Source organism: Amaranthus tricolor, chromosome 1, assembly GCF_026212465.1.
Source record: "Amaranthus tricolor cultivar Red isolate AtriRed21 chromosome 1, ASM2621246v1, whole genome shotgun sequence".
Taxonomy (NCBI): Eukaryota; Viridiplantae; Streptophyta; class Magnoliopsida; order Caryophyllales; family Amaranthaceae; genus Amaranthus; species Amaranthus tricolor.
This window is the reverse complement of record NC_080047.1, coordinates 6,686,031-6,697,428: the sequence shown is the minus strand read 5'-3', so window position 1 is coordinate 6,697,428 and position 11,398 is coordinate 6,686,031. Positions and strand designations below refer to the sequence as shown.

The 11,398-nt window shown below is 35.1% G+C and overlaps 1 protein-coding gene across 4 annotated transcripts; it reads right to left on the bottom strand.

Annotated features, from left to right (window-relative positions):
- Positions 1-251: 251 nt before the first annotated feature.
- Positions 252-11,054, bottom strand: LOC130812851 (protein CHROMATIN REMODELING 25). Of its 4 annotated transcripts, XM_057678480.1 has the most exons (22): positions 10,810-11,048; positions 10,061-10,441; positions 9,167-9,250; positions 8,843-9,083; positions 8,647-8,772; positions 8,482-8,538; positions 8,307-8,393; positions 7,587-7,682; positions 7,099-7,149; positions 5,745-5,819; positions 5,566-5,652; positions 4,599-4,690; positions 4,388-4,520; positions 3,673-3,792; positions 3,446-3,574; positions 3,110-3,193; positions 2,783-2,854; positions 2,628-2,686; positions 1,938-2,130; positions 1,655-1,753; positions 924-1,308; positions 252-843 (listed from the first exon to the last, which is right to left on the bottom strand). In XM_057678480.1, the coding sequence occupies exons 1-21, from the start codon at positions 10,989-10,991 to the stop codon at positions 949-951; spliced, it is 2,808 nt and encodes a 935-aa protein (XP_057534463.1). In that variant the 5' UTR covers positions 10,992-11,048; the 3' UTR covers positions 252-843; positions 924-948. The 4 variants fall into 4 exon arrangements, with proteins under 4 accessions (XP_057534463.1, XP_057534472.1, XP_057534455.1 ...); XM_057678489.1 differs by having other exon boundaries at positions 252-1,308; positions 3,446-3,559; positions 10,810-11,054; XM_057678472.1 differs by having other exon boundaries at positions 252-1,308.
- Between the last annotated feature and the right edge of the window lie 344 nt (positions 11,055-11,398).

The following is an 11,398-nucleotide window of genomic DNA, read 5'->3' as shown; positions in this document are numbered from 1 at the left end:
TATTCTTAAATCTAAATAGAAAATAAAACCAAAAATCCAATTTCACAAAGCTCTAATTCAAAATAATATTCAACTTAAAGCACATTAAATTCAAATTAGCTGAATTTTAAAATCGAACACCAAATATTCCGAATTGGAATATTATACACGTCCCTAGTTGCTTCATGTATTCAATTTATCAAGAACTTCAAAGAAAATGTATAGCTACACTTTGCAAAAACACAATGTATAGCTAATGTATGTAAAAACAATTTTGAAACATTTACCTATACCTTCTTATATGTTAAATCTGAACATGTCTATAACAAACTTTACATTTTATGAGCAACACTCTAGTGAACAACTAAAGAATGTAATCGTTTCTAAACAAAGGCCAACAAAAAGTTGAAAGAAAGAGAACATAATACGATGTAGAAGCTATAATTACACACCATGAACAATTAAGATATCACACATTCATATCTGCTTAATTTTTCTTTTACTAGGCCAGTAGGCTTCAAGTGTGTCACCATACACTGGGATTGGGAATGGCATACTTATCCTTAAACAAGTATGATTGCGCATACCTTGGGTGCATTTTCCTAGGTACATCTGTGTGTCAGCTCAGCTTAAGATTCTGGCTCAGAGTTCGGTGTTCCAGTCCTGAGTGGGCTCAGCCAAGAAATTCTTATTAGTCCCCTTTCTTGAACCCTAGCTTTGGATTTACTTTGCGCATAAGTGAATAAGATTTGAGAAAAAGTATCTCCAGAAGATGTGAGAGCAGCATTTCATGTCCAAACACAACTTTTGGTGTAACGCGTGCAGCGTGCTTTTAAGAACAGTAAAACAGGAACATGTAAGCTCCTGCATATTACATCTGGGTCCTTTAGCCCTTGTCTGTTGATTCCAGGTCAACAGAAAGATAAGCACATTAACCCTCTTACCAATGAGTTTGGAGCCTGATCCAAGCTATTGGTCCATCACATTGTCACTTTCTCGAAAATGACATGTTCTTTTCAGAGGTAGCTGCCTGCTGAGAAGTGTCTTAGGCCTCCATGATAAATTGGACAGATCTTTAAGGGAACTTCTTACCGATTCCAGGGGAGCCACTTGTACAGGCTTAGGTGAACCTAAGGGCCGCTTCCTGACAGGACTTCCGTGATATGATAGATAAGTTTTCCGTTCAGATGACAACAAAGAATCGTGCTTCAAATTTTCCTTTGAATCAGAACAAAGAACTGGCGTCCTACTGTTCTCTTGTATCTTAGTCTGCATGGATTCTTGAGGGACAAGCTTCCCCTCTATTTGATTTGTAAACACAAAAGAGACCTACATTATCAATTGGTATAATTAACTACTCTACCGCAAATATTTTTCTATAAAAAGCATCCCATGTGTGACAATAACATTTGGGCCATTAGTAATACAGCACTCATGAAATATAGCTTCAAAAGTTTCATGCCTTCCATTCAATTATTCTATGTTGAAGCAGTAAACTGTAGAAGTGTTGAATAACAAAAAACCGTCACAAAAGTCTCTAGAAAAGAATTGCAAACTAGAGGCAATTGAATCTATGATAACGTTCAATTTTGCCACTAACAAAAGACCATATCGAATAATCAAAAAACTTCATAAACCACCCGGAATCAGAGAAAACTCTAGAATGTTTACTAACCTCATCACCGGCTGCAGCTTGAAAAAGAACATCAGGAACTGTAGTTGGAGATACATGATGAGCCCAATTAAGCAAATCCTCTTCGGAAGGTGAACCAACCTAAAGACAAGTCCCCCAAAGTATATAAGAAATACTCCTAATGTCCCTTTGGAATAGTACCATTTGACTCAAAAAGCTCTCACATATTTGAGCCAAATGGTGCTATTTCAAAGGGACAAAGGGAGTAGCGTCTCACAAATGTCAAAAATTCTTCTGATACATGATATAAGAGGCTGAGAGCTACCTGTTTCTGTGAACTTTTTAGCATGTGCAATCCAGATAGTTCAGCAAAACCCCCAATATCATTTTGTCTAGTTTGGCAAGCATCACCAATTAAATCAGTTTCATTGACCTCCACATTTTTCTCAGGTATGCCATTTTGTATGGAATCACTACGTTTACATCGAACACAGTTCATCTTTTCATGGATCTCAGACCTGTAAATAGCTCATAGATTATAATGTAACAGATGCAAAAACTGGCGAAGCAAGCCATAACTTAAAGATATGATTAGAGGGAACAATATCGTGACTATTGTGGTAACCATTATGGTGATGCCGTAATGGGATAATGTAGTTGTTGTACAGCAGAACATCGGCCCAAAACACAAGAATCATCCGAAAACGCCTATTTTGCACCTTAATGATATTGGTAATATCGGTTTAGTAGATTCGAAAACCTCAAAACTCGGCCTATACAATGCAGCCTTCTTTATGCACTGGCTCTCAGAATTTAAGATAGGAAATATGATTTAGGCTTTTAATCTTAACTACTTCATAGTTCTTGCTAATATAATTTACATAAAGGAATTTCCAGCATGTTTGAAATTTGTAATTGGGACGTCTATTTCAACAAAATTTTATCCAAATATTATATATCATGCAGTGCACACTCACGGGATTTGCACATTTGCAAACAATAGAAATACAAATACCTGACATCTGCATGGTATGTAAAAAGGTCACGAAGATCTTCTGTGGAAAAGAAGTTCCCCTGAATTCATAATAATAAGTGAACTATAGAACATTTTCAAATTCAAAAAAATCATAAGTCAAAAGAAAAATGATATAGCAGCTCAAATCCAATTACCTGGTCACGATCAACTTGCTCCTGTTGAATTACTTTCTGCAGCCCTTCTTTTGACATCTGACGCTGGTAAACCTTTGAACATAATTTCAGATTAAAAAATCATCCTGATGTTAACATTATACATAATGGGAGAACAGTCTTCTTATAACAGAAATGGGGGAATTAACAGACAAGTGCTTGAAAACAATACTATAAATCCAAATTTAGAGTTACTTACTAAGTGCTTAAACTTATCAGTCTTGGACAAAACTTAGAGTTACTTGCAACTAACTAACATCCCAAATTTAGTAAAATCGAAAGAATTAATTAAGAAGAATTGATCAATACCTTCTCTTCAATTGTTCCAGTGCTCAGAAACCTGTAGATGTACACCCTCTTCTTTTGTCCATCCCTCCAAACTCTAGCAGCAGCCTAAAGCAAACATGGATATATCATAATGCACTGAAGTTTGGAACATGAACTCCTTTCACAATGAGGGAGCTCCCATTTTCAAATTGTATAGGAATTTTCTTTACTAAAAAGAGAAAGGAAAATGGACCCCTCCTATTCCATTCTTTTCTCTATGTCATGTAGAACAGGATCCCTCCCTTCTAAATCTACAAATCCAAACATATTATTGGAGTGAATAAAAAAAGGTATCTGAAAAGATGATCAATAAGTTACTTGTTTATCATTGGCAGGATTCCAGTCAGGATCAAACAAGACCAAGCGATTTCCTCCAATCAAGTTCAGTCCACAACCACCAGCTTTACTGCTTAAGAGAAAAGCAAATTCATCCTGCAAAATAAGAGCCTGCACTTGAGCAAAATAAGGTTCACCAAGCAAGTAATTTTTATTTCCTTTTCTATCTCTAAGGTTTTGGGGAGAGAAAGGGAGAGCAAGAAAAAAACCTTAGACATATCATTGAAACTGTTGACCAGCTTTTGTCGTTTGCCAATTGACGTTGATCCATCAAGTCTCAAATATGGGTATCTTCTTTCCCGGCACAATTGAGCAAAGAGGTCGAGAGTCTGAAATCACATTAATCAATCAACTATAAGATAATTCAGATTCAATACAAAAGAGGATAGATCTCAATTTTAACCGAGTCAAGGATTTTTTCTTAATTGATACTTGTCACTATAAAATATTAAAAGGCCATGTAGATTTATTGTTAAAATTTGAAAATGTATTCTTATATTAGAGGGCCAAAAAGAGATTCAGAAAATTAACTATATGAAATATTGACCCAAAACATAATGATTGACAGAAATATAGTAGGTTGTATTTCAAAATAATTAAAGTGAATTTCAAAATTTACCAATTTTCCAAATAAAAAACAGATCAGGTCAGTTAGGTCTTTTCGAGTCGGGTTTGGTCAGATTTTTGGGTTATGCCAAATTTTGGCGGGTCTTCACACTTAGGTACCCCTCCACGTAAAGATATACAATTTGCGAAATTCCCACTCTTATTGTGTATTCAATAAGGATCATGTAGATATAATTATACCACTAAAAAGCATGGAGGACTACATGGTCTCATCATATTCATATCTGTTCCTATTCTGTAATTCACATATGAACATGATCCTACAAAATTGGGCAAAAGATTTAAGAAGGCAATAACCTGAGTGTAGTTTGAAACTAGGACTATCCGATCATCTGTTTTTTGTCGCAACTGAGATAATAAGCGTGCTAGAACATTCATTTTCCCTGATAATTCAACCCAAAGACCATGACCACCAGTCCATGCTCCAGATCTGGAAAAAAATATAGGGATCTTCAGTATCCGAGGTTTAAAAATAGCAAAGTGGTACCATGGAGTTTGTTAAGCCTACCTTCCAGCAAAAACTTCTGGAGGGAAAAAGCTCAAGCAGTCCGCAAAGTCTGATTTACCTGAATTTTCAGCTTTTATTGCATCGTAGATGAGCTGCACAGAGAATACGAGATCAGAAGCTAGAATGAAAAGTGACGTTAAAACATAAGAAGATGAAAACGTTGGAACCATGTCTTCTCTTTTCTAATTAATAAAGAACTTATGATGCAATCTACTGAACATTCAGATATTATGGCAACATGACTGGTAAGTGGTAATCCCTCTGTCCATTTGAATTTGACACACTTCAAAATTTCCATTCTTCCTTTTAACTTTGCTATAATTCCTTTTTTGGCTAAGATACTGCATTCTCTCATTCAACCCATTCACGCACTCATTCTCCCTCTTCATCTTGTCCGCTTATGTCCTATTCTCCATCTAAAAATTAATAATCTAAATCTATCTTCCTATTTCAGACTCAAAGAGACAAAGGGAGTAATTTAAAAATATCCATATAAGTTGAAATAAGAATAATGCCCAGACATTCGTATGAGCACATGAATGAGTTCAACAAAACTTCTACAGAATTGATAAGCCTAAAATCACTTCAATTCTGGGTAAAAAGTACAAGCAAATTAGCTTTGGAAAAAGAAAACTACAAGGTAATTTCCCAATTATCATGGATGCATCATCAATAAGTATAACATGTAAACATTATTTTCCTCGTTATAAAACAATCAGATGTTTATCATTTCGATATAGCAAACTTGGGCAATTAATCAAGCACTCAATCTGACATCCCATTTTTCCACACCACAGCAGAACTGCAGAAGCAAGATATTGAAGCAAGATATTGTAGAAAGTTAATGAAGCGAAACTAATGCTTTTTGGAAGTTTTAAAGGACCCGAGATCGTACAAGTTGCAAAACTGCTACTGTTTTTCAATCTAGTACAAACTGAGACTATCCATTAACAATTTAAAATGATACCTTTGGGTGATTGCAGAGCTTCTTAAGGGCCGTAATGTATGCTAAAATTTTAGCTCGTTTTGCTGCTTCACTAATAACCTTTTTTACCTGATAATCACAAATAAATCATCATTATTTATTGCATCATTGACGAGACAAGAGGCGATATATAATTGAATAGGAACTAAGAGAAGGCCTACATTTTTTGATTGTATAATATGGTTGTATAATTCCGACTGCAAAGGGGTTAGTTGACAACAAACAACTTCAACAATCTGCAATTTTCCAATATCACTGATGACTGTTATAATGTGATAGTAAATTCACAAACATGTATTGAATTCCGAAGAAACAAGTATTGGGGTGACACAAACCTGCAAATAAACTAGAACAATTCTGGAACATACTGATGTTCAAAATCTGTTTATATAATACAGTCCCATTACTTTAGATGTTTCCACAAAATTATCAAGTTCTAAAATCCAATCTTTTACTGATAATCGAAAGGGTTCGCATAGCAGTCCAATTTCCAAAGTGCAGATGCCTCTTTCTTTAGCATAAACATTGGTCAAGGAATTTGTTATTGGCAAGTTTTGGCCACTATCTCCTTTGCTTCTTGCTCCATGCTATAGGGTTTGTATGGTTAAATTGAACTTATGAAGTCATTGAACATTCTTATTTGATTCAATCATTTTGTCCACTCTATTTGATTTTGTGCAAATTTATTTTTTTAGTACAGGTAGGCTGAGGAACTTGTGCAATTAATATAAAAAGTAGCTAAAAATTTCGCAAGCCAAGGTAATAACTTTTATTTTGTTATCCTACCACCAAACTAAGCCAACCGATTTCCCAGCAATCAATAGCGTTTAATCAGAACCTCAGTCATCACCATTCAAAATCATTTTTGTTTTTAGATAATCAAAAATTACAAAAATGTTAGAAAAGAGCCAAAGGAGTGTGCTGCCAAGAATATATAAAATCATGTCTTCAGGCCATCATGTAACAATTTATTATCTATTAATTCAAGAAACATTGAGCATCACTCAAAACTTAATGATTACCTCCAAGCTCCAACTATACATAATGTGTAAGACAGAGTGCAAAATCAAGGTCACGTCATTGTGTTGTGATTTGTGACCATATCTAAGGGTTTGAACTTATTGCGACCAAAATATAGGTCAAGACAACCGCGAAAGTCGAAACCATCCTTATTGGTAGCGTAATCCATTTCGGAAACAAGACTGACACTGAAATTGTATTTTGCACTATTGTGTAAGAGATTAATATATAATCTAGGTCTAGAAATGCATAACCAAAGTTATCATTGGTCACTAAAGGGCACCATTTAGCGAGAAAATTTATAAAAGGTCATTAAAATTGACAATTTAGATCTCTTAAACAAATACAATACTACAAAACACTACCTCAAAACATAAGCTAAAAACACTGCATTCCTTAATTAATATTCCATACAAGCAGCACACTATAGCAACACTATCACAGCATGACAGCTCAGCTAACAGTACACTATAGACTATATCTATAACTTAATACCTTTGGTGGTAGGTGATTGGATAGCAATGCGTTTGTTCTTCTCAATATAAACTGAAAGAAAACAGAAAAAGTATCAGTGAACAATTAAAAAAGAGTTAATTATTTATGGATACAACCATTACCACCGATATCAACAAGTGACTCCCACCTAGGTAGGGTTTGGAGGTTGAAATGTTGAATGTATACAACCTTACCCTTGTAATAGCAAAGATATGGTTTTTGATTGAACTTTGATAGCAAAACTCCTCCGCAAATTCACATAAATAACATTTCACAAAAAAGGCATAGCAAGCTAACAACCAAGCTACATCCTTTTAAAGCAATATTTGTGGCCAATTCATGCTATGATATGCCACCCTTTCTGTCACATCTTTCAATCATATATTACAACTTAACTGCTTGATATTGCATAAACCATGAGTGAAAGCTTGACAAACAAAAAATTAAACAAACAATGTAAGGGAACCATTTTAGCAGAAAAGTAATACCTGATTGACTTTTGAACTCAATTCTTCTGAGCGTGAAAGACCAACATTTTTTTCTTCATCGGTGGCTGTAGGTTCTCTCCCATTTACAATAGGTGCCTAATATTACATCACAAATCAAATGAGTCAATAGATTAGATCAAAGTCAAACAAAAACTAGCATCTAAGTCCTTAAAAAACTTGCATATGTGAACTCAAGCCTATGATAAAAATCAGTGACTGTTGGCAATTAGCATCATATGTAGGTGCGAGACCTATGCTCAAGAACTTAACATAGGTTTTACTTCGACTTTAAATAATTAAATGGGTAAATTAAAAAAAAAACAAAAAGAAATTGTGATCCCTAGCAAGATAGCGGCTCGCATCAATAGATTTTCATGAAGTCAAACATACTTAAGATACTTAAATGATGCAAAAGAACATGTACTCTATCTAAAAACATGTAACATACAACTAAAAGTGTGACATTTTCACATTGACGATGGACATTTTCAAATTGTTGCAACATTGAATAACTTGCAAATGTTTATTTGGTTATGATGAACTAGGAAACTTTAATTACATTACTTCGCAAACAATTCAAGCTTTCAAGCGGCACACATATAAAGAACACAGTATGCATAATTAAGAGGAGAATTGAACTATATTGATAGAGAGTTCAAGTTATTGCCATTGTAATCTCGAATTCGATCATTGTTGAAAATAGCAAAAGCAGAAGCATACCTGATAATACCTCCGAAAATGTGTGGCATTCCCCAAAATTCCAGGATTGGTGAAATTAACCATGGCATAAAACTCTTCAAGGTCATTCTACATATGTAAATAAAATGCCGTGCAAATAAGAGGGAAAGACTTCATAGATACATATCATCACAGAAAAGTTCAGAAGTATGTTCACCTGCATTGGTGTACCAGATAACAAAATGCGGCGCTTGCATACAAGGGAAGCCAATGCCTGATGCATTCAGGGACATTTTCAATGAAGTACCAAAAGTCCAAAACACATCAAGTCAAGACAAATAAAAATATATAACAGAGCTCAAACTTATGCATGTTCACTTACCCGGTTTGTGATCGTCTGATCATTTTTTAGCCTGTGAGCCTCATCACAAATAAGGAGATCACATGATCCAGGAACGCTGAATTTTGGAGCATGCATCCTGAATGTCTCGTATGAAATAATCAATACCTGTAACACTATTGAGTAAATAGGTGCACAGTTTGCTCAATAATAACAAAATTACAATTGTAAACTTCACCTGCGTTGTACTGCATGGATTTGTGAAATTATTAATTCCAGACATGATGTCCTCTCGGCTGCTTTCACAAAGAGCAATAATCTGAACTCTATCCTGTACCCATTTTTTTATTTCTGCCTCCCAGTTGCTCACAAGACTTGTAGGAGTAACTATAATCGCCTTTTTAACCATAGGTTTTCCATCAAATCCTTGCCGCAGAAGAGTAAACAGCAATGTGATAGATTGTAGAGTTTTCCCCAAACTGCACAAGAGATTCTTACGGCTGTCATTCAATGATTTTTCACACAGAACAGCCAATATTTTGCAATAAAAATATATGATTACCCCATATCATCAGCCAAAATGCATCCGTTAATAGTAGGAGAAGATAACCCAGAGACACATCCGAACATAAACTGCACACCTTCCCTGCAGCGAATGGCTTTAAAAACTTAGAATTAAGGCAGAGGACAACCATCTAAATATTTTTGGCAAGCATTATAAAGAAAGTAGGGAAAAGGTTTGGATTTTTAACAGAAAGTGCTACTATATTAATAAGACAAATCATGCAAGCCACTAACAGCTTTAGGTCGTGAATATCACCAGACTCAAACTCTAATCATTCTGTCCCGTCAAATTTCCACTAATTTTAATGAACGTTTTTATTTTTCCGACTATTACAAGACACTTCCAAGTTTTAAACTTTATTCCTGAACTCACTTCTATTATTCAAATATCCATTTTATATTTTACATTTTTTTATAATGTTGTTGCATGATGAGTTGGCATGTCATCATTGGGCCAAGGTAAAAAGTCAAAACTAAACCCACTTCACGAATCTTGCAGTGAGTTTTCTTTATCAAAACCAGATGCAAGACAAATATTTGCCCCCACTTCATCAATGTCAAAGTCTTGTGAACAAGATACAAGGCTCATTGCAAGATAACATTGTTTACACCATTAGCGATTCTATTATCCTTGTTATCAATTTGCAAACCGATATCTATTATCAACCTCGATTACTCTAAATAAGATTTCAATTCTTAGTTGGTCCAATTATAACTATCAGATGTTTATTGCGAAGGAAGATAAAAGCTAATAACTCTGAACTGTTTTCCAGATTCAACAAGCAGTCTTAACTCTCAAATGCATTTTGTATAAACTCACATCCAATTTAGGCCAAGTTGCCATTTATAATCCAAATATGAAAACTTTAAATATCTGTGGAAACTAAATAACCTTTGATGAGGCCGAAGGAAACGAACAAGCGAGGAATCAACAGCAATGGGTGTCGAGTCATCCCCTTCATCCTTAGACTCTTCAGGTTCCCATAAAACTAATGGCTCGATTCCAGGAGGCAAAGTCATGACTTCTTCAAGGTCATCTTCCACGTCAACCTCCGGAACTTGAATATTCACTAAAGGAGTCGAAACTGAGCTTGTAGGACTCCGCCATGGGACAAATCGTTTACGGGCCAAAAGCCGCCTAAGCAAATCTTCCTTGGAATTACTCAAACCCTTAGAGAATGGTGGTTTGAACGGCTTTCTTGCAACCGCGGCTCCATCCGATACGGAAAGAACTCGTGGAAGCAACGGTGCTCGTGTCGCAATTAGGTTTCCTCTAGAATTCACACACCAAAAATGCAATCAGTTCGACTAATTCTTCAGAAAACGCAAAATTATCGAACAGTAAATGAAACATACCGAAGCGACAAATATAGTTATTAAATCATTACCAATACCATCGCATTAAAACATTTTTAGTATAGTAGCTGTTAATATGAATAACAGAGAGCCATTTCACTATCGGAAGACTTAATTAGCAGAATAACATGTTATATTTTAGGGTTTATGAAAATAATCGCGAAGCAGAAATGCTATACAACGAAGATAAAACCTAAGTTGATCAAGAAACAAACAAAAAAAGTTGCTATTTAAGTAAAAACAAGATTAGAATTGAAAATTTGGGGACGAAAAAGTGATAGATACCTAATTAGGGCATCGACATTTTGTGACCTGTGATCATCGTCGTCGTCAATGGGGACACAATCGACATGTTTGTCTCCATCTTCAACTGTGAAATCTCGATCGTCATCGTCGTGATCCTGAAGTTCTACAATGGAATCGGAGGTATCGGAATCTGAACTTATGGATTCAACTTCGTCTTCCATTGGAAGGAACTAGAGAATACACAGAGTTGTCTAATACCGCTTAAAACTGGCGGCAAAAGCTTAAAAATTGAACATCAAAAGATTTGTATTCTTTCCCTCTTATATAGGGCTGGTCGACAAAAGAGCAGAAATAGGAAGAAAATTTGAAAAAATAAGATTATTTAACAACTTAATTCTCAAAATAAGCTTCGTGAAAACTTATTTTTCAAAATAAACTTCCGTACATCCAAGCCTAGCCTCGGGTAAAATCGCTGTTACTAACAGCGAAAGAGGAAAAAAAATTAAAATTAAAAGGCCAAAGTCGCTGTTACTAACAGCGACTGAAGTCTTATATTTTTTTCCAGTTTCCTTCTGCCTCATTTTAGTTCACGTCTTTTGTTTTCCCTTTGCCACACTTACGAGTTCTC